The following is a 16,042-nucleotide window of genomic DNA, read 5'->3' on the forward strand; positions in this document are numbered from 1 at the left end:
AAACATTTCGATCATGGATTACAAAAAAAAAACAAACATTTCGATCATGTATTACAAAACATTCGATCATGGATTACAAAAAATTCTATCATGGGTTACAAAAAAAAACAAAAAATTCGATCATGGATTACAAGAAAAAAAAACAAACATTTCGATCATGGATTACAAAAAATTCGATCATGGATTACAAAAAATTCTATCATGGGTTACAAAAAAAAAAAAAATTCGATCATGAATTGCAAAAAAAAAAATTCCGTACGGACTCGCCGATTCACTGTACGGACTCGCCGATTCCGTACAGAGAATTGCGAGTCACTGTAGAGCTGGACGATTCCCGTTTTTTTCGCCGATTCGATCCGTCCATGGTGATTCCCGAGTCGAACCGGGCGAGTCCGGTTCGACTCGGCGTTTTTTTAAACACTGGATACAACCATTTTGATTTAATTTCTTCAATGGTGCGCTTTATTTGTTCTATTAACAAGCTTCCAAAGGAGCACCAAATTTTTGCAATTGAAATATTATTTTTCCCTTACGTTGTTTGAGTATACGAGAAATGGAAACACCATAGGCTTATTCTTCAGCACTAACAAGAACTTCGTAAGGAAGACGACAGAATAAATACCTCTCTTTCTTTCATTAGATTGAAACAAAGAAGCTTTGCTAGCAAGAATCAATAGTGAAAATTAAAGATGAGTTATGGGTTTTAGAAGGTCCATACAAAGAACAAAAGGTTCAAGCGAGTTAGAAAATGTTTAAAAGATATTTACAATATAGAGACCTTTGGTTGAACGCCCCCACCATCTCTCTCGTGAAAATTTTTATAAGACGTCCATCATCCAACCAATTGATGACCAGCAAGATGGTTAAGATTTTGCTGGCATAACTTGCCTTGCTATATTTATATCGTCATTTCAATCCATTTACTCAAATCAAACATTAAACCCCTCCTGAAATATATGCATGGCCAAGGAAAATAAACAATTACAAACAATTGTTCAATCATCTCAACATCATAACATTGAGCACAACTCAAATCCAATGAACATAAAAATCCTGGAACTAATACGTGCATCAATCAAAATGGCGATACATTCTTTAACAAACTGAAATCGTCTTTAAATTTACATAACTATCGATTGATTGATAGCATAGTCTTTAACAAGTACTTGTCATCATGAAAGGGTTATTACATTCCCATATCAATAAAGTGGAGACCCTCAAATTAGTTGCCAAACTTTTTGACATGGAATATCAAACAATTGCGATGCCGCAACATTTAAGGCCAATCTAGCCGCTCCAAAGTAATGTTGTCTTAGTTGTACTTTCTACAGGCCAATCTATGCCGCTCAACATTAAGCCCAATCTCCTTCTTCAAATGTAAGCAATAGCTCTTGAACACCCTAGACCTCACCGTGACGCCATAATCCAACAAGACCAAATGTTGTAATAACCAAGCATAGTATGTATGACCTGCAACTCATCCAAAACTTGTATTAATCAACATATATTCTAGTTAACATCACAAACTCTAAATAGAGCCTACAAGTCAAGCTATTAATCAAAATAAGATATATTGCATATAGCTCATATGATATACACATTATGAACAACATACAACATATGCACACTGTTAAAAGCGTGTACACGCTGCCAGCAGTATATAAACACTGTTAATAGGGTGTTCACTGATGCCACAAAAATATGAAGAGCTATATGCATGGCAATTTGTTGCATAATGGATTGATTGAACCTAGCACAAGTTGGTAGCAAATATTGTGATGAAGTCTTCTCAAACTAGGGGTTGCATTAACCATTGACATAGAAGCCAAGTACAAAACACCAACAGTCACGCACTTGATCTATTTCAATATGTTGAATTTGAAAGAGATTCTAACTCTCACCCAACTTGATTCAATTTACATACTTGATCTATTTCAATATGTGAGTTTGTACAAGGTATGCTAAAAAATAGCATAAATTTTGGAACAGTTACACAGCAAGAAACCAGACATGAGATAACAGAGACTTCCACCATGAGGTTGCATATAGCTCATATGACTTGCAACACATGCTACTAACATCCTATATATTACTAGTATGCAAACCCTGAGATCAACATATACACATTATGAACACATTATGAATTAAAGTAGCGGCATTTAGTCAAAATCTAAAAAGACCCATAGTTGCAATAACCAAGCATATTGTGTACGACCGCAACTTATCCAAACATGATCCAAATCACACATGAAACACCTGTTGAAACAGATGGATGAACATCTTAACATCACAATAATGAGCTCATCTCACATTCAATGAACATAAAAATCCTATCTATGAACAATCCTTTCCACCATTGTTTTAAGGTGACCTTAAATCAAGGCCTAAAGTAAACAGTAAAAGGTTTAGAGAGAGAAAAAGCCCAAAAAGCCTGGAGAGAAAGATAAAATTTACCACCCTCTTGAGAGAAAAAATAGTTGTACTTCAAAGTCCAGCCCCTACTGTTGATGATGAAAAATAAAAACTCCAATTCATCCATTCAAAATCCACTAGAGAGAGAAATATCCACTCTAATTCATCTATTCAAACCCAAAACAATGGCCGTATTTGAAATTCAACCTTAAATCAAGACCTAAAACTATAGAATGAAAAGTTTAGAGAGAGAAAATGCTCAAAAGTTTAGAGAATGAAAGATGAAACTTACCACTTTCTTGATAGAAAGAATGGTTGTACTTCCAAATCCAGCTCAAGGTTAGAAAAAGTGGACTAACCGTCTCATTTTCTGTCCCTAAATGTGATGGGTAAGGGGGGGGGTAGGCAGCCAAGTTCAAAATCCAGCCCTAAACCTTAGGCCCCAAGATATTATCACATAGAGTGAGGGAGAAACAAACCCTGGGAACTGTTGATGTAGAGACTGGAAATGGAGAGAGAGGGGAAATCGAGGGGTTATGAGGAAGGAGAAAAATATATTTATCAATATATTGGAGCACTCCACCTCCAATTACGAACCATGATCCACCTAGCTTTCTCAAACTAACTCAGCAATTCTCATAATCTACAGTCTACTGTAAGGGCTTATGATTGGACCACCAAAGTCAGCCAATAGACAAGAGGACGCAATATCAATTTATGAATTTTAGGTTTCTTCTTGGAGAACAAAAAAAAACATGGTCCTCCAAACCATTATGCAACCATGACTCTATGATTCATAGAGGTAATCTCTCGCACATGTACATGTTTCACCCTCATTTGCGAACTTCAAAACGGCTATCTATGTATATACCGTATCATGATAGAGCAATGATGTTTTAGCCATATCTCTAAAGGCTATTCATCACACGCAAGGGCCACGCAGTCCCTCGGTTCTCATCTGAGCATACTCCGACCTCATCAAGGGGTAACCCATTAAACCCTTATCGGTAGATCCCTATGCCCAAGTATTTTGGGTTTTTCCAAACTTGGTTAGTCTAACACGTCGAGCCTAGTCCGAGTATCGAAAAATCGCATTTGCTTAATATGATCCATAAGAGGAAACTTAAAAACGTGTATGCTTTTATTGTTAAAAAATGTGTTCCTATGGTTAGAATTGACCGCTGCACCCTTCATGTCATTTTTGCTAATTGATAAATGTTAATTATAATTAAACAAAAAATATAAAATAAAACAAAAGAGGAGACTACATTTCCATGTTGTTTGCACTGTATCTTGATTTGTAGAATATTTTGACCACATCGAAAGTTGTAACAGGAACACAAAGAATAAGTTAGCTTTGTTCTGTCAACCCCATTATAAAATGTAATCTGGTAACATCAAGATATTTTTATATCCTTGCTGATTTTAATTCATAACTCCTGAAAGTCAATTGCATTTTGCTTCTTCATAACTCCAGAAAATCAATTCCAAAGGGCGGAATCAACGGGAATGTGATGAATGCACATCTCATTCTGATGATCTTCATGTTGGTCAGCTGTAGGATCGAATCTGGAATGTCCTTCTGAGATTTTCATTTATTACATTGTATTTACCCAGGTGCCTGATTCCCAAAAAGTCAAATTGCTTATAAATTATTTCTTCCGAATCTATGCAAGAACATAGGAAGAGATAATCAACCACAACTCAACCATTTGAGGTACTTTATTTTTTAAGACAGATATGTAATAGCAAAATTTGTGGCTTATAACAGAAAAACCATTTTCTTAATACTTAAAACAACACTGAAACTTTTTACCCAAAAAAAATATATGACTTTGAATTAAACATGGACAGCTGAATGCAACAACAGGACATTATTAAAAAAAAAAAAATGTTTACAATGCTATTCTAGAATTGGCTTAGTAGAAACTCAAGCAATCAAAAATGAAATGAAGAACTGAAAAGAAGTGAACTGATAGCCTCCTCAATATCTTTTAAAAATGTCAAAGGAAAAGGCTGTGCTGGTTGCTTAATTTGTTCTTTGAATTTCCTTGACCGCCGGCTTCAATGGATAAGTCTCTCATCCGTACCAAGACATTGTCAGGAACATTGATCATTGATGAATTCTTGAACAAAATCTCTACCAACTCTATTTGTCAAACCTGATCTCACTTGCGCAAGAACAACTCCGTCACCAATGGCAACTCTTACTGACAGTTATCCATCTTCTACAAACTTGTTAGTGTTAAAACAAGTCCTGCCTGAACTTACTGACAGTTATCCATCTTCTACAAACTTATTAGTGTTAAAACATGTCCTGCCTGAACACAAAAGCCGATTAACGCATATCAAATTTGCAGATCCCCACATAAAAGCTGATTAATGCATCTCGATTTTGCAGGTCTCCAAAGAATTTTCACTGCAGGCCAAAATCAAAAGGGCAAGTATTATAATTATAATTTAATGGACCTTTGAGAAGTCATAGCCCATTGGGTCATCACCAGTCATCGAGATGATGAAAGGTGATGCAGGGAGAGTGAGCCCAACCAGAACATGGCATGACATCAATGGTCGGTCCCAGTCTCTCGCCCCCCACCAGTCCATTTCTTTGGATGGTGGGGATCTAATAGAAGTTTATCATCTATTTACATCTATAAATCAAATTCTTCCATATTCCAACCTTTATGTAATTTTTCCATCTTTTATAGACTTTTAATGTCTTCTATAACCTTTTTTTTTTTTTTTTTTTGCTATTAGCCAATTTTATTTTAGCAAGTTTTCATATTTTATTTTCAGTTTTTAGCCCTTTTTGGCCTCGTACAAAGCCTCGGGCAAGTCCACTTGACATATTTTTTGAAAATTTGCTAATCTTATGACCTCTTTTATGTATATAGGGGGTACTTCTGAAGATTTTACTGTTATGTTATTTTAGTGGGGTAGTGATTCGCTTCCGTTCAGCTTGACTATGTGAATTCTTTCTACTCTTTAACCATCAGTGTGATTCGAACATGCAACATCTTGGGTGGAGAGCTGTTGAAACTTGAAAGAAAATCACCAAAATTCAAAATAGAAAATACAGATCAAGAAAACATTTTGGAAAGAAAAAGCAGACATATAGCTAAAACTGGAAATTCATAAATTTTTTTTTATCCAAAGAAATTATTAGGGCTTTTGTAGATAATATGATGGGAACAGTTTGGGAATATTTAAATGAATTTGGTGAAAAATGAGAGAGCACTCGAATAAGTTAAAGTTCAAAATTTCCGAAATATGAAAAGTCGATTTCTATTGTTTTGATTTTTGATACTACAAATTGATACAAGGATTTGACAGATGGCTTAAATGCACGTGAATTCGAGTGGATTGATCCCAAAAATTCCAAGGACAGGGAATTGATATCTTTGGTTGAAAATTTAGGAGAATTTGACGAGAAAAGCTCACCTAAATATCAAATTGATCTAAACAAACTAGTTTTGGTTAAAAAAATAAGTCCTCAATTTTGAGGGTTAAATAGATCAATTATTGATCCAGAAAAATCATAAAACACATTAAAAGCATAATTTTAGGATTTAAATAAAATATTTTTCCTAATTTTCTATCTACTAGAAACAATCACAATTGCAAAAAACAGACCTGGTATCTGCGGAGGCTCAATTAAACTCAAGGTAAGAACAGGCTCGGTACACAGCCGGTAACCCATTTAAACTCAGTTCGTTCGAGGCCAATCGCGCGCCATCTAAGCACTGAAGCCAAAAAATGTTATACTTCTGTGGGAGTAGGCTGTGGGTTTACTCCCTCAGGTCAAAACCTATATATGATTCTTGATTACCTTTAGACTGTGGGTTTAACTGCACCCTTTATGTACTTGAAAAACATAATCTCTCAAGATCGAGTAGAGATGTATAATTATTAGAATGTCTCAAAATTTCATTTTAAAGAATAATCATATAACGATTATTAGAGGGTTAGATCAAAGTATGAAAATAACTCAATTTTGAGATTTTTTTTCCTGAGAATAATTACCTACCCTAATTCTCCTTCTCTCTACCCTAATTCTCCTTCTCTCTCCCCTAATTCTCCTTCTCTCTACCTGTAGAACCCCAGCCCTTTTCTACCACCGAGAATCGAGCCTGGGCTCTATACAAATCGCACCTTTAAAGTACGAGAAATGATCTTATAGGATCCTCTCCCACTCATGTGTGTGGACTTCCAAAAAATTATCATTAAAGTTGGTACAAATATTTAAAAAAATCAAATCCGTAATAACTTTTTTAAAGATCTATGTCAATTTTAAGGGTGATCTTTTGAAGTCTTACACATGTAGGTGGAAGAGGGTCCTATAAGATCATTAACTCTTAAAGTAAAACCTACCTTCAAATAGTCTAGAGAAATTTGGTTTTAATATTGAAAATTTTAATGATAGATTTAAAATATAGTTTTTATTTTTAATTATAAAACTTAAGATTTTAAAAATAATATAAATCAAGCATATTTATGATAATTTGAAAATCTTGAAAATTGACAGTCGAAAAATGCGTCACAAGATTCACTATTTTTAAATTTTAAAATCGATATTTTTCTAATGTTTATGCATGTTGATGTTGAGATGATCAACTTGAGGATATTTGAGCATAAAAAAGCCTCCCCCAGTAAAAGTTTTTAGGTGGGCTGTAGTTTGATTGTTTAGGGCCACGGCTCTATATAAACTTTTTCTTTTATATAATGAACTTCTGAAAATAACCTCTTTTGCTGAAAAGCAATGGCCATGCAATAATTTTCCTCATCTTCAGGGTTCTAAGGGTTTTCGTGGGAGTTTTTAGTTGAGGGTTTAGTTTCAGGACCTGGTTCTCGCAGACAAAAAGAATTCAGGCCTAAAAGAGCATAAGTGGTTTCGTTTAGGTTTGCTCTTTGTTTTTACAGAGCAAAGACAAGCTTTACTGTTTTTTTTTCCTAGGGTTTATTCTTTGGTTTTGGTTTTCTCAGAGAGAAAAGAAGGGAAAACCATTTAGGCCTCTTATCCTTCCTCTTCTTCATGCAGTTTTCCTTGTATTTCTGAATTCAGCTATTCCAGAGCTTTACAAATGGACGATGGATCAAACAATCCTAAAAAACCTAGAAAGGTTTGTAAAGTAATTTTTCTTATCTAACTTCCAAGCCTTTAAATTGCTAGTATTTACCTGTCTATGATTTTTATCTCGATTTTTTGTCTTCTAATTATTTAGATGTTTTACTTATGTGCTCTGTTTATTGGCTGATACAGTTTATGCCAAAAGTGCGCCCAAAAAGGGTGTCCAATCCTGCTGGAGTTAAAAGGTATGTTTTGCTGTTGTCGTCATCATCACCATCATCATTTGTTGTGTTTATCATAAATTTCTAAATTGCAGTGAATCAATTGAGACTCCGGATGAGAAATTATCAAATGAGTTGTTGAAGCTCATTAAGGTGTGCACATCTTAATTCACAAACTTTTTTATTTAAGTTTGATATATAGAATAAATGTTTATCTGGGTCTGTCAGATAATGTAATTGGTTCATGTTTTGCTAATCTTCTCGTAATAACTATTACAAAATCATTTATATATCTTTTTTTTTTTTGAGAATGCTAATTTTGTATAAATATTTTTACATTAATTATTTAAATTTGCAGCAACGACGAGAAGATGGAGGGGGATGGGGTAAAAATGAAAAGAAAGGTGACTTTGTTATTCTATTCCTGTTGCATTGGTTTGTTGCAAATTCATATTCTTGGATTTTGTTATTGCAATTTAATGTGCTACTCCCATTGTTGCTATCTCGTTTTGGTATGGAGGAAAACAACTTCTTTTCCCCCATTTTGGAAGGGAAGAGTTGGGTAAACTTGGTAATGTTCTTTAGCTTGTTGAAGACGATATACATCAATGATTATCTATTAGAGTTTAGTATATAGTTCCTTTTGACTGATAAATAAAATCGAATTTGAAGAATTAGGACTCATGATCCTAATATAGCAATACATAACTATTGGGTTACTCCTTTTTTTACTTTTTTTATTTTATTTTATCAAAAAAGGAAAACCTACATGTTACATGCTTTTAGTGTTTGGAATACTTTGGAATTGTGTGACAGTACATAATCTCATGATACCAAACATTATAGTTTTGACTTAAGTGTAGAGTAGGATTTATTGGCAGAGGGAGTATGAGTAAGCACTTAACCATCATCTTATTCATAAATATCATAGAAAATAATCCTTGTGACAATACCGTGATGTCTTAAACTATGTACACTGCATGCTCTCAAGTATGTAATGGCATATGCATGTGTGTTTAAAGTCATGTCAAGCACTAGGATCTAGCTTATTGGGGGCGGTTCTTATTAAGAAGAAAACTGGCGGAAAGTAAATAGGTTTACTCACCTGTAAGTCATTTGCATATCTTCCTGTTCATAATATTCCAGTGTTATATGCTTACCCTTACATCAGAAATTAACATCTTTTACCATTTAGTTGCCCATCAAATGTATTCAAGTAGTTGTCATTTAGTTGGCATTTTAGATGGTATTTTTCTTTTCTTTTACTCAATTGTGGTATAGAAAAGGCTTTCAAACCTCATTCTTAGACACCGAACATCAATTTTCAATATGAGGTCATCATTTTCACTTGCTATCAAAGCCAGATCTCTAGATCTTTCCCAATGGCCTGAAAAACAAGCTCTCTAGTTCCATGACCCATTGAAGTGATACCTTCACAAAATTCTCATGTTGGTGATGTCACACCCCATGTAGATGATGTCAATCTACTATAGTTAATAAATGCTTCTCTTTCTGTAAAAAAATTTAAATTTACCCCTAACCAATTACCCAAAATACTTCTAGCCAAAAAGTGACTACATTGTGGGGTAAGCGTAAATGATTGTCTAAAAATATTGAGTACATTAAGGAAATACTCATATATATGAGTATCCCAACATAGCCCTATATATATGTTACAAATTTAGTATTTTGCATTATAAATTATAGATATAACCATGCTTAAGGTTATATTCTCAAACATAGCCATAAATAGCCAAACATAGCCATAAATATATTATAAACACAAAAATTAGCAAACTAAGGGGGGGAAATTTCGTAAAAAATGTAAAGCCAAACTTAAAAAATGAATACATGAAAATGAAAAAAAAACACAACATAACACAATACTCACAATAAATACGAAACCCTAAACATAAACAGTTGAATTTACTAACCTTTCAGAAAACCAATAGAGTGGGCTTGAATCGGTCACTTGCGGTTGCCAAAAGCTCTATTTTGCAACCTCTTTAATCTCTAAAAAGTTTCCAATGGAATGCCTTTTGATTCCACAAGAAACCAAAAACTACAAACTCTGTTGCGATCCTTAAAATATATATTTTTTGAACAAATTTTTTTTTTTAGTGCAAAATAGGGTTGTTTATGATCAATGTTAAAAAAGTCAGCTGCCCGACTGCCTAGGCGGCTTTCTGGAAAAAACGCCTAGGCGTTCTTAAGGCGGGTACTATTAGGTGCCAGAACTAGGCTCCCGCCTAGGCGGTTGGCTGACGATTAGGCGGTCAAAAAGGCGCCCGCCTAAGCGGCCTGCAAGGGTATGGCCGGAAAAAAATTTCGGGTGGGGGCAAAAAAATTCATTTTACCCCCTTAAAAGGGGGGATAAGGTTTGAGGGGTCATTCTTGCCCTCAAAAAACGAATTTACTTTAAAGTGAGAAAGAACTTGAAAAAAAAATAGATTTGAAGATTTTTTGAGAGATCGAATTTTTTTTTGAAATCCTCAAATGGTCATGATATTAAAGGATATTCAACCCCAATCTTTTTTAGGCTTATCTTTTAATGTTCTTTTTGAGTTATAATTATTTCATTTACAGTCTAAAGTTGTAAATGTTTAGGTTTGATCTATGCTTCCGGCACCCTAACAATATATTAATACAAAACTTACTTATTAAATAATAAAATAGACAACTTTATATATCATAAAATGGGGGGAGGTGTGGGGGATCCAAATTATTTTTTAAAAAAAATCACCGGATTTTTTGGGTCTAAGCGCCTGCCTAGGCGGCCCAGCCCCGTCCCCCCGCCCAACCTAGGCGGCCGCCTCCGGCTTATTGAACGTTGTTTAGGATTTTGGGGCCCAAAATGCCCCCAAATACAATTTCCCCCTTTCCAAAGTGGGGCAAGGGCATTTTTTCCCTTTTGGCAAGGCCCAATTTCAGGCCTTGCCAATAGGGCCCAGGGCAACAAGTTTGCCGCCCAGGGTCACCATGCTGCATTGGGCTGAAGAGTCCTAGTGCAGGGTCGTGAGGCCTCCCAGCCACCTGGATGGCTGTCTTTTTAACATAGAATATAAGGTTTTCCTAGGGAAATAAATATAACGTCCAACAAATTAAATAACGATAAAAAGAAAACAAATAAATAATGTTGTGGATATTCCTCCATAGATGTTTATGCTTGGCTCATCTCAGATTCACAATTTACAGCGGCACCTGTTCAAGTTGCATTTGGATATGGAAATGCAGCCAATTTTTCAAGTTCATCTAGTTATTCCAAAGGTGGCAGTAGCAGTAAACCCAAAGAGATAGGTCATGCATTTGATGGTAAGATTATCTTTTGTTACTTCTGAATGAGAAAACCATCTATGGAGCAAATATAATTATTCCTCTCCGTATGCTACTTTCTGACTCTTGAATCTGCAGATGGGAGCCAATTAGTGGATGTTAAGAGGGACGTTGACGAAAAGCGGGAAAAGGAATATGTCGAACCATGGGTTAGTTTTGCTCTGTCTTGCTTGTGTTTCTCTCTCTCTCTCTCTCTCTCTCTCTCTCTCTCTCTCTATCTCCCTCTCCCTCTCTCCCTTCCTCCCTCCTTCCTTCTCTCTCTCTGTCCTCTCCCTCTCTCTCTCTCCCTCCCTCCCCCTCTATCTCTCTCTCTCTCTCTCTCTCTGAGTGAAGTTCTTTTTATGTTGGTTTTGGCTGCAGGATTATTATTCGAAATATCCTGTAACCCTTCCTCTCAGGAGGCCGTACTCAGGGGACCCTGGTATCTTCTTAGGCTTACTCATATTGTTTTTGTATCTATTAACGATTGCTATTAAACGAAGTAAACAGTGCCATTGAGGGTTTCCGGTTTCCTTTGCTGTTCTTAATGGGGCCAAAATCCATGTCTTGAATATGCAAACGCATCTGTAATTTTTTTCAGCTTACCCTTGAGCTATGTGGTCATACAATAGTAAAAAAACTATGACAGCTCTCTTGTGCCAGAAACTCTTGATGAAAAGGAGTTTGGGGAGTCAGCTGCGAGTAAATCAGTTTGCAATGAGGATTCTACAAATGCTGCTGAAGAGCTTGGTCTAAAGGTATATTCTGTGCTTTACTTCTATGGTAATCTTTTAAATAAGAGATAACCATGAAAATTTGACCAGTTTCCAAACATTATACCAGAGTTTGAAACCATTTTAAAAACTATATTGTGTCTGAACTACTAAACAAAGATATCCTGAAAAGTAACCAGAAAAACCTCCTCACAGTAGACAAATCCGTCACTCCACTCTGGCTTTGGCCCACTCCTTACTGGGTCGATGTGTGTGCACACAAACACACACACACATATGATAGGTAGTGAACTCTTTCTCTCTCTACTTTTTTTTCTTTTGTGCGTGTGTGTGTGTTTTTTTGAAGTGGTTTATTTTACCATCCAAAAATTGACGTCACTCCATCTTCATGCTGCCCTACCTGCACATGAGAAGTAGGCACTCTTTTTTATGTGTGTTTCTTGAAGATTTATTCAACCATCCATAAATTGGTTCTCGAATTAGTTTGCACTCTTGTGAACACTTCATTTCTTAATGGTAGTATATGCTTGTATGTATTTTAGGGGATTGGTGTCAATTCTTGTGGTATATGCTAGATTTTGCTACCCGTCTGTTGTAAATTTGGCAGTGATAAGAAACCAGGATTCAGGTCCGGAATTGCTAGGATTGAGTCTGAGTCATCTGGTTTGACCAGCTGAGTTTGTTAAAACAAATAAAGTCTGGCCAAAGTTAAGATTCCGCAAGTTCTGAGGTCCTTGCTTGGGATTTTAAACACTGATATTTGGAGATTGCCTTTTCTGGTGTTTCTTGATAGGAAGAGAGAGAAGAGCGCCAGTTGGTATTTTTCCAATTGCCCGAATCTTTACCTATACCAAAGCGATCAGCCACTGCAGATGGCAAAGAGGTGCAAGATGACTCAGGCCAAAAGAGAACTGGCAAATCAGAGATGCCCTCTCGTCTTGAGGACTTGCAAGCTGGTTTTATGGGCAAACTGCTCATTTATGAGAGTGGTGCTGTTAAGTTGAAGATTGGTGACACTCTTTTCAATGTGAGTATAAATCGCAACCCAATTGTTTTTTATTCCAAATTCTTTGTTTGATATCTTTATGCCTCAAATAATTGTTACACGGTTATGGTACCATTAATGTGCTCCTGCTTCTTTCTCATCCAAAGAAATAGTTGAAAAACATGATATTGCTTGCTTCTTTATTGTATGGGCCGGATTGTGAATAACAATATGGTATCCAATGTCTCTGAGAGCACATGGGTACCCAAATGAGGTAGCCCCCACTCACCTGGAGTTAACTTCATCTTTTAATCAACTTGATCTCCTGTGTCTGCTCAACTTAGAGTGGCTCTGTGTTCTTTTCAGAACCCACGTCCATTACAACATTAGGTTGAACTTGCTTTACCATTTTATCCAAGAGAGAGTCAATGAATCACTCTCATTGGGTAGTAGACTTCTTTAACCTGCACAACCAGAGAGAGTCAAAGCACTATTGGAGTAGTACACTTCTTCAACCTAATGCACTTGTTCTGATGGTCGGATTCAGTGTTTCAAAACCAAGAGCGGTGGGGTGGATCGTCCACCCCACATCCGTGTTGGATGGGTTGGTCGCCAATTAGGATTGGGCCAAAAAGGTGATCCAGAAAAATATTTTAAAATGATAATAATAAAAATTTAAAATAGGTGCTTAAAAAAGAAGGAAAAAAATAATGAAAGGGGCTGTTTTTGGGGAGACTTGACCGGTATCGATACCTTTCCGGAACCAGTTCTTTCCCAGCCAATTCCCGTTCCAGATAGGGAATTGTCGGGTTTTGAAACATTGGCACAAGCTGTGAACTATTTTGTTTTGGATAAAAAAGCCTCTTGTTGTTTTCATATCGATAAATTTATGCAACATAGTTGATAATAAAAAATAATCATTTTATAGCAGCCAGGAGTATTCCACAACTTGTTTCAAGTTTTCTGACGCATATGAGTAGACTCGACTTGCAAGGTGTCGGAGTTTTATTACAAGGAACTAGGTTTGGCTGAATTTCCTGTATTTGATTACTAGAATCAGTACCAAAAAAGATGTGGGTTTTTTTTGTAGGATGTGCTTCCCTGTGTATACCTGGTCTTAAGTGGGAATCTTGTTGGCAAGAATAGTTCTTTTTCAAAACTGAAATACTCACCTAGCTTTTCATCGAAATTGAAAGACTCCAGCAAATTGACTTGGATTTGGCTATGACCATCTTAGATACCAAGTTTAAGTCATTAAATACTATTTAGCTTGAAATTACTTACACTTGGAATATATTAGGCTAGCAGGAAGTATAATTTTGGAAACTACTGCTTCACCCAAAACTTCAAAATTTGTTTTTTCTTGTCCAAGAAAGGGGAGAGTCCTACAACTTATTTATACCTTACCCTCGCCCTTGAGTGTCCTACAGCTTATTTATACCTTACCCTCACCCTTGAGAGTCCTACAGCTTATTTATAGCTTATCCTCTCCCTTGAGCAGGATACTTGGCATAGTTATTTGGTAATTTTTAGTCTGGGAGTCTATTTCATTATTTGAGAGAAATTGAGAGAAATAATTTAACATTTCTATCCAGGGATTTCCTATTGCTTTCATTTGCCCATTGTTTGGAGATTGATAATTCCCTCTCTCCCTCTCTCTCTCTCTATACCACACACACACACACACAGACATACACACACATCGCACGCACACGTACACATTTGAATGTTTGGATGTTGTTCTACTTTGTTGATGCAGTATGGTTTCACATTTTTGAATCATGGGGTTCTCATGAACCAATCTTGGTTCTCAAGAACCAGTTTTGACTTCCATACTGAATCTTGAAAATTTGGGTTGAGCCAATATTTATTATGAGGGGTTGAAAGTTTGGATCTTATCATTCCGTTCTTTACTATTATATTGCTCTCTCTCTCTCTCTCTCTCTCTCTCTCTATCTCCCTCTCTCAGTTGAAGTTGATCAATTGGTTGCCTTCTGTTCTTCAGGTTTCTCCAGGCTCCAAGTGTGAGTTTGCCCAAGAAGTTGCAGCAATCAATACCAGAGACAGGCAGTACTGTGTCCTGGGCGAAATTAACAAGCGGGCTATCGTGACTCCTGATATTGATGATCTTTTGAAGAAGTTGCAGTGATCTCCCTCTCATGCACGTGCACTAGGTTTCAATTTTCTCCCTGGAATTGTGGAGAGGAACTAAAATGTAAATATAGAATGTAAATATATTTGGGACGACAGAGGTAGCTGATCATTTACATGGGCTTCTTAGGCTTCAAGTGAAAAGCTCCCTCTTTTAATCTCTATTCATTTTGTTTGGGTTTTATAAGAGGGATAATATGCATGATCCTCAATTGTCTGCCATGGAAGAAAATCCAATGTTCATGAGAATGATCACCATCCAATTGGTTAAGGTGATGGAGTGATTGGGTCTCATCAGTTGCAGTTTGTGTCTTTATTTGGGGGGTCCTCATGCCATCAACTGTCTTAACCATTGATTAATATAGCAGGCATGTCTAGGAGTTTATCCATATTTGTGTTATGAGATGCTAATTTCTGTGATAATAGATGCTCTCTAGATTTATGGGTATTTCATTTTTTTAATTAAAATTAAATATCTTGAGGAGAGGGATGCATTGTCTTAAAGTTTAGGGCATGTAATGTACACGTCTAATGTGTTCTGAAATGGAAAGCATACTATGCAGCTCCTGTATGCTACATGGTGTGGGCTCTGGACTAAACTATGGTTTTGAACTTTGAAGTGACATCCAAACAATACGGTCGTGCTATCAAAAATTCATGTTTTATGTGGATTTAGAACACGAAATAAAATCAAAGTCACTCACAAAGGCATTTTCATGATCTTGCAGCTCAAAAGAATACTGCAGGTTCGAGGAGAATTAGATTGAACAATGGTGAGTAGTTCAAAAGTAAAATTTGCAATTTATATTTAAGATGGGATTGTATAAACTATTTATGCTTTGTGCAAGGAGGTTATAATCACTTTTATTCATCGATATGAAATCTAGTAAATGAAAATATGCAATAACATTTGAGAAATTTTGTAACAAATTTTGTGTCTAAACGACGGCACATTGTCAACCACCCGATTTTAAATTTAAGAGGGAGTGATGATCATGATCTCTTTGTATTAAAAGTAAATAATCTCATTGTATATGTTTTATATATTTCCATTTAGGATTCAAATCCTAATGCTTTGCCCTTTTCGAGTAGGCATAATCATGGTGGTTGAGATTATTTATCTATAAGCTTTTTAGTTCCAAATTTTTAACTTGCCAAG

The 16,042-nt window shown here is 35.9% G+C and overlaps 1 protein-coding gene across 2 annotated transcripts; it reads left to right on the top strand.

The window, feature by feature from the left end:
* Positions 1-7,160: 7,160 nt before the first annotated feature.
* LOC18437671 (RNA polymerase III RPC4) lies at positions 7,161-15,272 on the top strand. Of its 2 annotated transcripts, none has more exons than XR_016041009.1 (11): positions 7,161-7,311; positions 7,451-7,532; positions 7,673-7,725; positions 7,797-7,854; positions 8,060-8,105; positions 10,897-11,013; positions 11,113-11,183; positions 11,395-11,455; positions 11,663-11,771; positions 12,541-12,774; positions 14,738-15,272. XR_016041009.1 is itself a non-coding variant. In XM_011626372.3 (11 exons), the coding sequence occupies exons 2-11, from the start codon at positions 7,494-7,496 to the stop codon at positions 14,879-14,881; spliced, it is 918 nt and encodes a 305-aa protein (XP_011624674.1). In that variant the 5' UTR covers positions 7,161-7,311; positions 7,451-7,493; the 3' UTR covers positions 14,882-15,272. The 2 variants fall into 2 exon arrangements, 1 of the variants encoding a protein (XP_011624674.1); XM_011626372.3 differs by having other exon boundaries at positions 11,677-11,771.
* The last annotated feature ends 770 nt before the right edge of the window (positions 15,273-16,042 follow it).

Source organism: Amborella trichopoda, chromosome 9, assembly GCF_054954075.1.
Source record: "Amborella trichopoda isolate Santa Cruz 75 chromosome 9, AtrichopodaSantaCruz75HAP2 v2.0, whole genome shotgun sequence".
Lineage (NCBI taxonomy): Eukaryota > Viridiplantae > Streptophyta > Magnoliopsida > Amborellales > Amborellaceae > Amborella > Amborella trichopoda.